We start from the raw sequence: 12,296 nt of genomic DNA, 5'->3' as shown, positions 1-12,296 counted from the left end.
TTGGAACTGCCCGCCAGGAAGACTTCAACATTCAGTTATTTAACACTGAAAACTAACAGTGAAAGTGATTGCTGACATCATGGTTGAGGGTAGATGCGAAGCAACATCATGTCTAAAGCCATTCTTGGCCATTTCTTTGTGTTTTGTTCTTCTCCCACACAGTTTTGTTTATGTGGGTGTGTACACAGGCAGTGACCTGTGTTCCCACGTGTTTGCAGGACATTTTAGTAAGCTACTGCCACCGATGCCCACTGGGTGCTTGCAGAGCATAAAAAATACATATGCTTCCAATTCTAGCCCGTGAATTCTTACCTATGTAAGGTATCACAGAATACTGTGAAAATTAACCTCTATATGCACAAGGATTTTATGAAACTGTACGGATACAATACAGTTTCAATAACAAATCACCATCCCCTCAGCAAAAACCAATTTCTGGCATTTTATCTAAATAATTATATTTATTATTAGTATGATTATGAGATTGTATGGTTAGTATGAGATTGCTAAAGGTAGGTTTAGGTTGGACACAAGGCAGAAATTCTAGGAACAGGTTGCCTAGGGAAGTTGTGGATGCCCCATCATTGTAAGTGTTCAAGGCCAGGCTGGATGGGGCTTTGAGCAACCTGGTCTAGTGGAAGATGTCCCTGCCCTTGGTGGGGGTTGGGAACTAGATGATCTTTGAAGGTCCCTTCCAACCCAAACCATTCTGTGATTTTAACTTTGTGATGACTAGCACAATTTTACAGTACCTTTTCCAAGCTTCACACATCAGCTGGCATTTCTTAGCCTAACATTGTAATTTTAATTTGAAGATACCACTTATATATTGAAATTAGACTGCTGAAAACTTGTTTTTCTTGTCAGGAGAAAAAAATCCTGGAAAAACACTCTGAATCTACCCTTTTGAAAGCCCATACATATATTTTCATATTCATCTGTCGTTTTAAAATCACTATTTACCAGGAAGATTCACCATCATTTCTTTCCCAAGTGTCTACATATCACTTCTGAAAACAGCTCATTTCATTAGATTGGAAACTGCTCCATCTCGTGGTAACATAGAGGCATTAATACAAAACAGAAACATCCTTACAGCTTTACCTTCTAACTGGCTTCCATACTAAAGAAACTTGACAATTACCAGAAATCGACAACATAGATAGATATATTCCATTTGTCTTAAGAGACAATTTTGGTATCTTAAAGCAAAACAACAATGTGGTGCAGGAAGAAAAAAGCGGGGGGGAAGCCTGGATGAATCACAACATACATTGACCAGAAAGCACAAGGAGGTTTATTTCTTTTTGCCCACATTCAGAAAACATTTTAATGTTTGAAGTACAAGCACCTGTCACATTCAGGACATTTTTCTGAAATCTTCTTGGCAAGATAAGTTGGTCCAGACTGCAAGTGGTTCAAAATTGAGACCTGAGAAGCCCGTCTCTGACACAGGTAGCAGGGAGGTGTTCAGGTTCTTTCAATAACCTCAAGAATGCAAGGGAATGAAAGGAACGGGAAGTTAAAACAGATTATTCAAACTGATAATCTGATTCTATGATTGTGCTGCTGTCACAAGTCAAAATTAACAACCCCAATGAAATTTCCTTATTTGGTTCTCCCATAAGATACTTCAGTTCTGACGAATCTGTAAAAATGAGTTGAAAAAATGCTAGTCTCACCTTTTGATCAGCTTTAACACTACAGAAGTAGTCCTTTTTAATAGAATTATTTCATCTCCTAACTCCTGAATGTTGACGTGATGACTGATGTAAAAAAAACATGTACAATTAGGGTTTTTTTCTTTTCAAAATGTTTCTCTCTCTTGGCTCAGTTTCAGAATTAGTTGGAAGCCAGAGCAAGTAGCTGTGAAGCAAGTGATCTGCTTGCACAGCATTAACTAGTATTTCTAGGGACTTCCTTAAGTTGTGATAAATTCTAAAGCTTTACCCTATCTAAAATTCTTGCTGGGTCTAAACACCAAAGGCTGTGTCCATGCTTTTTTGGAAGGTAAGACATTAAGAAATCCTTTAAAACAAGATAAAAGACTTTGTATGTTTTAAGTACTGATATGCTGTTGCACTCTTACAGCTTTATTGGCTAATAATGAGATAGGAAAATTAATATGGTCAAACTGATCAATTTTCATTTGTCTTAAGATGAAAATTCCACTGTTTAATCTCCTCCTGTATCTTCTTCAGCTAGCACCTTCATTTAAATCCATGTGCTTATGTACGTTTTGTTATGTAAGCATGTCAAAAGCATCCTTAGGTACCTGTCCCAGCATGGATATTTACTGAATGCTTTTATTACAAGTCACAGCTTTTGCCGAACATGATAATAGGTTATTTTGCTACACACAAACAATTCAGAGCTAAATTAGCAGAAATGCTAATTAAGCCATTTTGTATTTGCCTTAGTGTAAAAACACGTCCCATGTAACCCCCCACTTGTTTTTCAAAAAGAGTTAGGTGAATTGCCTCAGCTGTTGAATCAGCTTAACAAGTCATAGAATAACAGAAAGGTCTTTTCCAACCTAAACGATTAAGATCATCAAGTCCAACTGATACCCTATCACTGCCAGGTCCACCACTAAACCATGTCCCTAAGCAACACATCTACACAGCTTTTAATCCCCGAGTCACCTCCAGGGATGGTGACTCAACTACTTCCCTGGGCAGCCTGTTTCAATGGCTGACACACCATTTGATGAAGAAATATTGCCTATCTCTAAATTTAAACCTCCCCTGGTGCTACCTTAGGCCACCTCCTCTTGTCTTATTACATGTTACCTGGGAGAAGTGACCCACACCCACCTCGCTACAATCTCCTGTCAGGTAGATGTAGAGTCGCATATTTTGAGACAAACTACCTTAGCAATGAGAAATCCTGCTCAAGTTTACTGAGTATTCTCATGGAAAAAAAAAAAGTTAAAAAGAAGCACAGAGTGGTTTTGGGGAGTAAGGAACCAGAAACACATCATTCAAGGATGCATATCCAGTTTCTGACCTTCTCTGTTTTGCTCAGTTCAAGAGGTCTATTTACTTGCTGCCCCCTCTTGAATGGTGCTCAGGAAAATAACAACCTCTACACATCACTCATAGTTGTTTACCACCTGTGGTGACCTGATAGCACCTTTTGTTACCTCCGAAGTGTAATGTTTTTGGTATAATCTACAGCAAATAAGCAGCAGGGCAGGTATTCTAGCACTTAGAAAATCTGTCTGGGGAGAAAGAATTCCAAGTACCGAAATCTTCTAAATTAAAAGAAAGTTTGAAAGTGCCCTGTTAAAACTACCGAGTTGAATTTTTTTTTTTCCTGCTTTCTCCTGCTGAGATGAACCTTATACTTTTTTGCTGTAGCCCACCTTTCCTGTAGGAACTGAAGGAAGAGCTTCCTCCTCCTTGGAAGCTCTATCTATTTGACCTCTGTCCCAGGAAGGAAGTTGGCAATAAAACCAAACCCTTGCGCTTTTGGGTAAGTGCTGTAACCACTGATCTATTTTGGAAGGCTACAATTATAGACAGGAGGTGGGCAGCACTGTCATCACCTCCTGCTTCTGATCTTAAAAAAGAAGAGTTATGACTGTATTTGGCAGAGAGTTCAATGCTATCTTTTGCATTAGCCATTTTCAGAACACATCTCCTTGATCAGGCCCCTTGAGATTTAAGTGGTGGAGAAGAGTATTCTAAAAGATTAACTTCAGCCTAATCCCTCCAGTTTGTTCTGCATTTGGGGGGAGAAAACCTGACTCCTCCACAGGGTGATTCAGAGCACCTAAATTTAGGTACTTGCTCTGCATCAGTCCCCACTTAACCTAGGGAGGCATCCTGGAGACAACAGATTCCACAGGCAAAGGTTATCCTCTGTGACTCTTCCTCTCTCAACATTTCCTCAATTGTCAGTACCGTTCTCACTAGTTTCTCAACTCCACTGTAGCTTAGGTGGGAAGTTGTCACTTATCCTCTGATACCTGCGAGGCAAAAAGGGAAGCATGTCAAAGTTGTCCAAATACCTGCTTAGGAGCTGCCTAATTCCAGAATTTAGATAGTCAAGTCACTGAACAGACAGACTGATTTTTAAAAGTTATCATCCACCAGTTTCATAAATTGTTACTGACTTCAGTGGAGCTAAGATGCAAAGCTGGCACATCAGTATTTTAGATTTAGCATTTTGGCAAATCACCTCACAATTTTAAATGAATTTAAAGGAAGTTCTTTGTTGCTTTTTAAACACAAAACACAGTAGTTAAAATGGGAAAAAGTCTTTATTACTAAATATATTTATACAATAGTTTTAAATCATAATTTGCTAAGTTTTGAATTTCTGGTAGCATTCTGTTGTTCTTTAAATACTCAGACTTATCGCTTTTTCCAGGTGAATTTCCGTCTGGCTCCCTCTTGACCAGGCTTTTTTCGTTCCTTCACACGTGGGTCAAGTGTTAGTAATCCAGCTACAAAACACAGAAAAGCACCCATTTGTTTACTGTTATTAGTTAATATTACAGATATACTGTATGTGGGGGATTCAAGGTAGCCAGTAACTTTGCATATGACCTGTAATATCTAGTGTATAAAACACACTGAAAGGAATTTCATCAGTTCCTCTAATGTTTTAACTTTTCTTTAGTAACTGAACTTTCTTCACATTTTACTTTAAAAACTGCTTAAAAAATCCCACATTGTTTTCTATCTATATTGATTAAGCCTTTAGACCATTTTTTTTGATTGTGCACTCGTATCAGTAGAATATTTTTGAGCATGCAACCCCCAATATGTGTGTATTTATTCATTCATAAATTACATACACTACGGAAATTCTAAGATTTTCTTTCTGCACCCCAATGGATCATCAACACCGGGCCGCACACATCCCATTTTGGAGACCACTGCTTTAACACACATTTAGTGTTTCCAAAGTATATTTAGGAATGTCCAAAACATGTTCAGAATCATGCTGATCTCATTGCAAACACCCAACTCATTACAATGCTGGTTTAGAGGGGTATTCCTAGCAAACCATACTTGTCAGTACTGAAAAACTAAAATCAAAGAAACCCGTTGCAAAGATACTAGCATGAAGATAACTTTACTTCCACAGATGGCAATAGAGTGAAAAAAACATAGCTGTTGTGCCATTAATACATACAGGTATTCTCCCTGCTAGTCCAGAAAGAACATAGTTAAAAGCTCACTGTACCTAATTCTGTATTTGCTGAAACAGTATGGCATCTGATCACCAAGAAGCATCAAATACTGCAGTTACCCAAACAAGTTCTATCTTATCCTAGGTAACTTGTAAACTCAAAATAAAAGAGGAAAGAAGCTCTTTCAGTCTGGCTAGTTGCATGTAATATGTTTATGTACATTACCATCCCTTCAAAGTTAACCCTCTAATGTTCAAGTTCAAGAATAAAACTTTTTTAAACATGCGACTAAGAAGTAAAACAAAATACAATGTTAGTACCTTACAGCTCACTAATGCCTGATCCAGAGTTACTTGTTAGAGAACATACATTCATGCTTTGTGATTCTATGTTGAGGCAATATAAACTGGTTAATAGACCTGAGAGAGGTCATGAACAGATGGAAAAATGCTCAAGAAGTCATCCAAAATGTACACAAAGGATGCTAGGAAACAAGTGAAAACAATTTATAAATAAATGCAGATCCCTTTCATACAAAATACAAAGTTCCACTGGGATTATTTACTCAAATTCGCACTATCTGATCCTTAATGATCCTTGTATTAATTCCGTTAATTACCAGAAACACATTAAGAAACATTGAAATAATTTCAATTCCCACCTTGCCTCATGAATTCCACTTCCTTTTCTGTCACGAAACTCCTTAAGGCTTTTGCAGATGCTAAACGTATTGCTCCAGCCTGTGCAGATCTTCCACCACCAGACACTGTGCAAACCATATCATGTTTTCCAACTCTGTCAAGAAACTGGAAAGGGAACAACAGCTGTTCTCTAAAAATAAAAAATAATCATAATAATAAAAATTAAATAAATACATGCATATAAACTTACATACTGTGTACATTTCTTATCATAATACAGACAAAAATATAGTCAACTTTCAGGCAGAGATCCAGAAAGGCATTCATATCTTTAATTTCCTACTGATATCAACTAAATCAACTGGAAATTAGCAGCTAGGAGCATAGTCAGACTGCCAATGGTAAGTATTTTAAGTTCAATTTTACAATTACTTTTGTTTCACTAATTAGCTGTAAATGCCAAGATCCATCAGCTCTGGATATTTAAAGTGAGCAATCTCTCACTATATTTTTGAGCTCAGAAATCACAAATAAAATAAAAGTCACATGAAGGATAGAAACCTCCTTACGTCAGCCTTATGAGACGTCTTCTCTATATCAGACTGTGCACATCCTCCAAAATCTGAAGCTTTACATGAAGTCTCTCATCTTGTTTGCTTCCACTACGTTACTGTATGCCAGAGTAATTACACTTGGCATACAGTCTGCAAATCTCCCAGGAAACACTTAAAGACACTGTTTATTATTTATTTATTTTTAAAATAAACAGCAAGTCCTTTCTAGAGGGACCAAAATTTGAACTACTCAAGTAGTCTGTGCTCGTGGTTTTTGCATCGCTTCAGAACAGGAGAGACAAGAAACACAGAGCAAGGCTTACCTATCATTTCTTATACTAATGAGTCCTGAAAACTAGGAGAAAAATCAAGACCAATTTTCATAAAACATACAGTTGTACAGAACCAAGAACATAGCATCAACTCTGTGGAACACAGCACCAAAACATAATTGCATGGCACAACTTTTGCTGGAATAATTTAAGTACAGTAAGAATACAGCATTTCATAGTGCTCTCACCTGTCCTGCAGCACTGGGAAGTAATGTAAAATGTCTATTCCATTCACTGTAATTTTTCCAGTCCCATTGTCATAAACTACAGCAGTAGCTCTTGCTGTTTTTCTTGTACCTTAAAGGAATTAAAACCAATCTGTTATGAGGCTTCAATGTTCTACAGGACTTAAGTGCCCAAGAAGTTAAACACATTTCAACACTTTCATACAAATGTTAATACACATTTCAAACCAGCTGTTTCTTTTTGGGAGGCTGAGGTAACCAAAAAAAAAAAATTAAGAGAAGGAACTAAATACAAACAACGAACAACTAGCTTACAATATATTTTAATCAATGTCTATTAAGGGGACACACACATACACACACGCGCGCGTTGGGAGGAGGTAGAGGTAACACTCTACCTCCCATAACTTCATTAGATCAGGACAACTTTCTTGACCTGATCAAGTCATCAGTGACGTCACAGTATATGAAAATAAACATTTTATTGAACACCTACGTTTACCGTAAGTGCAACTTCCAGTAATATTAAAATACTTTCTAAAATCATACAAAGGTGCAGAAGTTTAAGAATATTCACATGGTTAACACTTCGATTACACTGGTATAAGCAATGCCTATGCATTATTTAGCATAGCTTCCTCAGAAATTACTACTTGCAGTTAGCTCTCTCGAAGTGCATTAGCTTCAACTTAAACCCTGAAAAACTCTTTGTGCTAAAGCCTAAGACCAATCTTCTGTAGCACAGAGGAAGCAATCACTCTGATAAAGGACTTAAGAAACAAAGGAGGCATTCTTCTTAATTTAGGGGTGTGATGGGACACAAACAAGACTGTTCTTAAACTTATAAAATCTGATGGCTTTTCTTCAGTAACATCTGTTGCATGTTCATCAAACTTCAATAACTACTGTTCTGAAGACACTATTGAAAGCAAGTGCGGATTAAATCCCAGTTTGGTGCTCTCACATCTCCTTGTTGTCACATCATCTTGAAGCTAAAACAGCTTTAACAGCTCTCGACATTCTGACCCTCAAATTCTCTGTGACCTTTGTTGTTCTTATCTGCTGCCTGCTGCTTACGAATACACATCATCTCTGACTAAGATTCCTCTTAAATGTACAGCATAAAGTGCATGCGTGCACATATACTTTGTCCAGAAAGTCATCAGACTTTCCTGTCCATGTTGTTGCTACATTATTTTTTCTAGGCCATCACTCATATCATTCTTCCACTATGTGTCCCTCTACTGAAAACATAAGCAGCCTATGTTTAGAAGATACAGAGACCTTCATGGCTTTTCTCTAACATCCCCTCTGTCTCGGTACCAATGATTGATTGCTGTCTCTGACCCATAATGCTAGTTGTGGTTTGTCCACTTGTTTAAAAAATTTAGGAGTTTCCTTTTTGCATTTTCCTAGGCTGTTTGTAAATATCCAAATGCCTTGCTATTTATTCTTTGCATCTTCAAAATTCTCCTTTGCTGGACTCCTACAAAAGTCATGATAACGGTTACTTAGTGTAAAAGAGGCATGCTTATACCACTAAGCAACAACACTGTTACATCCATGGATTTCTCCATACCTGTTTGTGCTGCCCCAGTCCCCTGGCCTTTATGTTCAACAGTCAACTCTTGCCTTGCATCCTACAACATGTAGCACAATAGGGTCCTCTCTACAGAGGTACCGCTGTATAGAAATACAGATAAAAACTAACAGTTGATAGACTCTGTGCCAAAAAACTTCCACTTTGTTACCAGGCCGTATCATAACTTAGTATGCCGTAACATAATTAACAATTATACATGCAATATATACAGATAAGCATATAAAATGAAGTAGTGACACATTCAGCAGTATTATACATACCATGAAGAAAGTAGTGTGAAGAGGAAAAAATTCTGCATCATTACCAACCAATTTGGAATTATTACCTTCACCAGTGCTGAAGGCCACTCCTCGCTCATCATACTTCAAGGGTTCAATAACTACCTTTTGCAACTGTGCAGGAATTTCTTTGGAAAACTTTTGTATATACTTCTCCTCGATGTCACCACATGGTAATGTCATCAATTTTTGTAAGAGTTGAATAAATCTTGAATACTGTAGACAACAAGACTTCATTAAAGGATGCAAGTGTAATTGCATTTGCTAAAACTTTCTATTTTTATATAATTGATCTTTCCCACTTCACTTTTATTGATAATTTCTGACAAGATGACACTTTTGCACCTACATGCTGATTGAAGAACAGCATGCAGATGCATCATTTTCTGTGTGACTAAAGATACCTAGTTCTTTCTTCAGGCAACAATGAAACTTTTATTCAAAGCATAAGCAACCCCTTTGTAATACTGTATTAGATTGAAGTTCATCTCACTTTTAAAAAGAAAACATTGAAGGGGGGGGTCTTCATTCTTTTATTACTGTTTTATTAAAATGGCAAAAGGAAACAATCTTCACCTCGTTTTCAGTAAGTCAGCATGTTCATTGACTTGGAAATAATTTTATTTCACTAAACTGAACCTCTTAAATGATTATATTTCATAATATATACAGGAAATACCTATCTACCTATCTTTGGCTGTTCAAGCTGAGTTACTTTAATGTTTATGATTTCCTTTAAAACTGAACAATCAAGCTATTTAAAAATTCAAGAGATACTTGACTTAAAGGGCAACCTCTTGAAATAAATTATCCTTTGCTACTGTGTGGTTCTCCTTCCCCTTTACATCCCCCGTCCAAAGTTCTTCAACACGTGATTAAAGAGTAAACACCACTGTGTTAACCCACTTGTACTAAAAGTTGGGATGTCCCCTTTATGAAGTGTTAATTGCAGGAGCGCTAGACAGCTGGTCACTGGATTTAAAGGTATGCTACCATCTAAAGTGGATTTTTCATATAGATATCATAACCTTATTTTTTAAGTTTTCTTCACTTACAAGCTGTTATTAAAAGTATTTTTCTTTCTTTCTGTTACCAGAGTCTTCTGCACAAAATTAATACTTTTCTTGTAACCTAGCAATAGCCCTTGGAACTCTGACACCACTTAGATAGCTACTTCTGTCTAACAACAGACACAGCACAAATACAAAAATAGAAAAATTTTAAAACTATAAAGACTGTAGATGAAGAAAGTTTCCAAGAGCTTTTACTTGAAGACTGCAAAGGAAAAAAAATTATTAATAGCTCTGATTTTGTTTAATAATGCAAATGTCACAGAAAATTTTGTTGCAATGGCAAAACATAAGAATTTGAGCAGGTAAGACTGATACCGAGACATTTCAAATACATTTAAACAATGTTTGTTCCTGTAGGCTAAAGCTTTGTGATTTTACATGTGAGAGGCCAGTATGTATTGGGGATTTGAGTTTTTTTCTTTTTTTACCGCAGTCTACTTTTACAGATGTAGAATGTACAAAAACCAGCAGTGAAGAACACCCAACTGTTTGGTTGTACAACTAGAGCAGTTCCTGGCACTCTGAAAGGAAAAACAGCCATTCCAAATGCAGGAGCTACTAAAAACAATGAAGTCACCACTGCTTCTGCTGCGAGCAAGATAGAGGAAGTCTCCTGGGTATACCAGGATGGAGAATTTACAACAGCGATTTCTCCTTTAAGCTTACGGACCACAGTTTGCTCAAGACCTTTTCACATCACCCATTGGCAAGGAAGCCATCACATGTTACTGTTCTGCATGACACATGAGCAAAGGGCATGTTTGCTGCTGCTGTGCTATTTTTGCAATGATGCTGTCGACAGGACAGAAGAGATTGAAGAACACTGTTTCTAGGTGAGAAAATACTTGAGATGCTCAAACAAATAGTGTTATATTCTCTGGTACTATCATATTCAAGCTTAAACTTCCAGAAGAAAACTGAAGCTGGCCACATAGACTGAACCTGCTGTTATAAAATGTAATGCTATTTAGGGGACTGTAGGAAAAAGCCTGGAGAGAGAAAAAAGTGTACCACTGTCGGGATGAGTAGTCTTATTCGCAGAGATACATGTAAAGGAGGACTCCAAATCTAGACAATAATACAGTTTGCAGATACTGGGGAAATTGAAAAACCCTCCCATCTCCCACCATACTCCTATGAAGAATATAACAAGACGTATATGTATCAGACCACAGACTGATCTAGCTTTGGACCTTGCTTCTGATACTTGATTCTGCAGCCAATCACCAAGAAAAAGGACTCCTTATTTCTTATTAGCCTTCTCTGTGATTTCTCTTAAGATTAAATAATCAGAAACTCTGCAGGTTTACCATTATGCAAATCCATCATGTTTCCCATTTTGAACATTTACCCCTTCTCTACAATAAGCAACGGAGGTTCTAGCCCTGTCTGTTTTTCATCTGTAACTAGAATGACTACTTATTTCTATTATAGTGTCACTATATTCCATTCCTGACTACATCATTAGATGATGAGGAACAAGTGCTCTAGGCCTCACAATGTTACCAGGAGAAAAACTAAATGATGCTAGCAACAATGGAAAACTCTTAATAATTCTGCACTGTGCTAGATAAAAAAAGTGACAAAGGGCACTTTTCAAGGTAAGATGAATGTGACAGTGTTGTGAGCATATATAGACTTTATGAGAAGGAAGAAAATTCTTTGAAGAGCACCTGCCTGTACGTAGTACCTTTTCAGTATCCAAAAACGCACTCAGAGTCTGTATTTTTAAGAGACAAGCCTGCTTAAGATTAGAAAGATTAATTACTTACATCATCATCTGACAGTTTTTCTAACAACATTTCTTCCAGTTCAATCTTAGTCAGCCATCTGCTGCCAACCAGGTTTCTGTTTAAAATATCACATATATTCTCCCTTTAATTAACCATGCAATTAAGAGTTACATCACAAAGGACCACACATACAGTCAGTCTTCGTTCAGAAATAGATTTTCCATTACAAATGCATACAGATCACATTCCTGTAGTAAACATGAGGAGGTCTACATTGATTTTAAAAGATTTGTCTTTTGCAAGGGATGGTAACTTCACACATTGAATTAACCCCATGAAAATCATGAGTATCAGTTATGCATTATCTGTATTGTTGAAGTCCAAGATTGAGCTAGAGTAATACTGTAACAGTAAGTGATCTTCCCCGCAACTTCGGACTTAGTTTGAAAAGCCTGCTGCTACGAAAAACTTGGTTTACATGCAGCAAAGAACAAAATCAAAGGCAGCACATTAAAATCAAATTCTAAAGTAACAGAATTTTGCCTCTGGTCTTTACTTTTCTCATCAATACAAAAAATCCCACTAGCAGTAAGCATAGTAAAAGTACTAATGCAGCAGTGACACACTGTATTCTACTGAGTAATCCTGACCTGCTCAGCACAGAAACTGCACTGATAACAGCAAAAGCAGAAAGTCCTAAGAAAACAGCCTCATACGGAGACACTAGCACAAAGAAAAAACAATGTGAAAT

The 12,296-nt window shown here is 37.1% G+C and overlaps 1 protein-coding gene across 1 annotated transcript in view; it reads right to left on the bottom strand.

The window, feature by feature from the left end:
* Positions 1-4,251: 4,251 nt before the first annotated feature.
* Positions 4,252-12,296, bottom strand: part of MRPS9 (mitochondrial ribosomal protein S9) — a 33,839-nt gene continuing 25,794 nt past the window's right edge. The window contains exons 8-12 of the mRNA XM_010290537.1: positions 11,585-11,660; positions 8,787-8,955; positions 6,862-6,970; positions 5,808-5,977; positions 4,252-4,453 (exon numbers count right to left, since the gene is read on the bottom strand). Of these exons, the coding sequence (XP_010288839.1) occupies positions 4,362-4,453; positions 5,808-5,977; positions 6,862-6,970; positions 8,787-8,955; positions 11,585-11,660 (616 nt within the window). The 3' untranslated portion in view covers positions 4,252-4,361. The remainder of the gene's footprint in view (positions 4,454-5,807; positions 5,978-6,861; positions 6,971-8,786; positions 8,956-11,584; positions 11,661-12,296) is intronic.

This window comes from Phaethon lepturus, unplaced genomic scaffold, assembly GCF_000687285.1.
Source record: "Phaethon lepturus isolate BGI_N335 unplaced genomic scaffold, ASM68728v1 scaffold32637, whole genome shotgun sequence".
Taxonomy (NCBI): domain Eukaryota; kingdom Metazoa; phylum Chordata; class Aves; order Phaethontiformes; family Phaethontidae; genus Phaethon; species Phaethon lepturus.
This window is presented reverse-complemented; position numbering and strand designations above follow the sequence as displayed.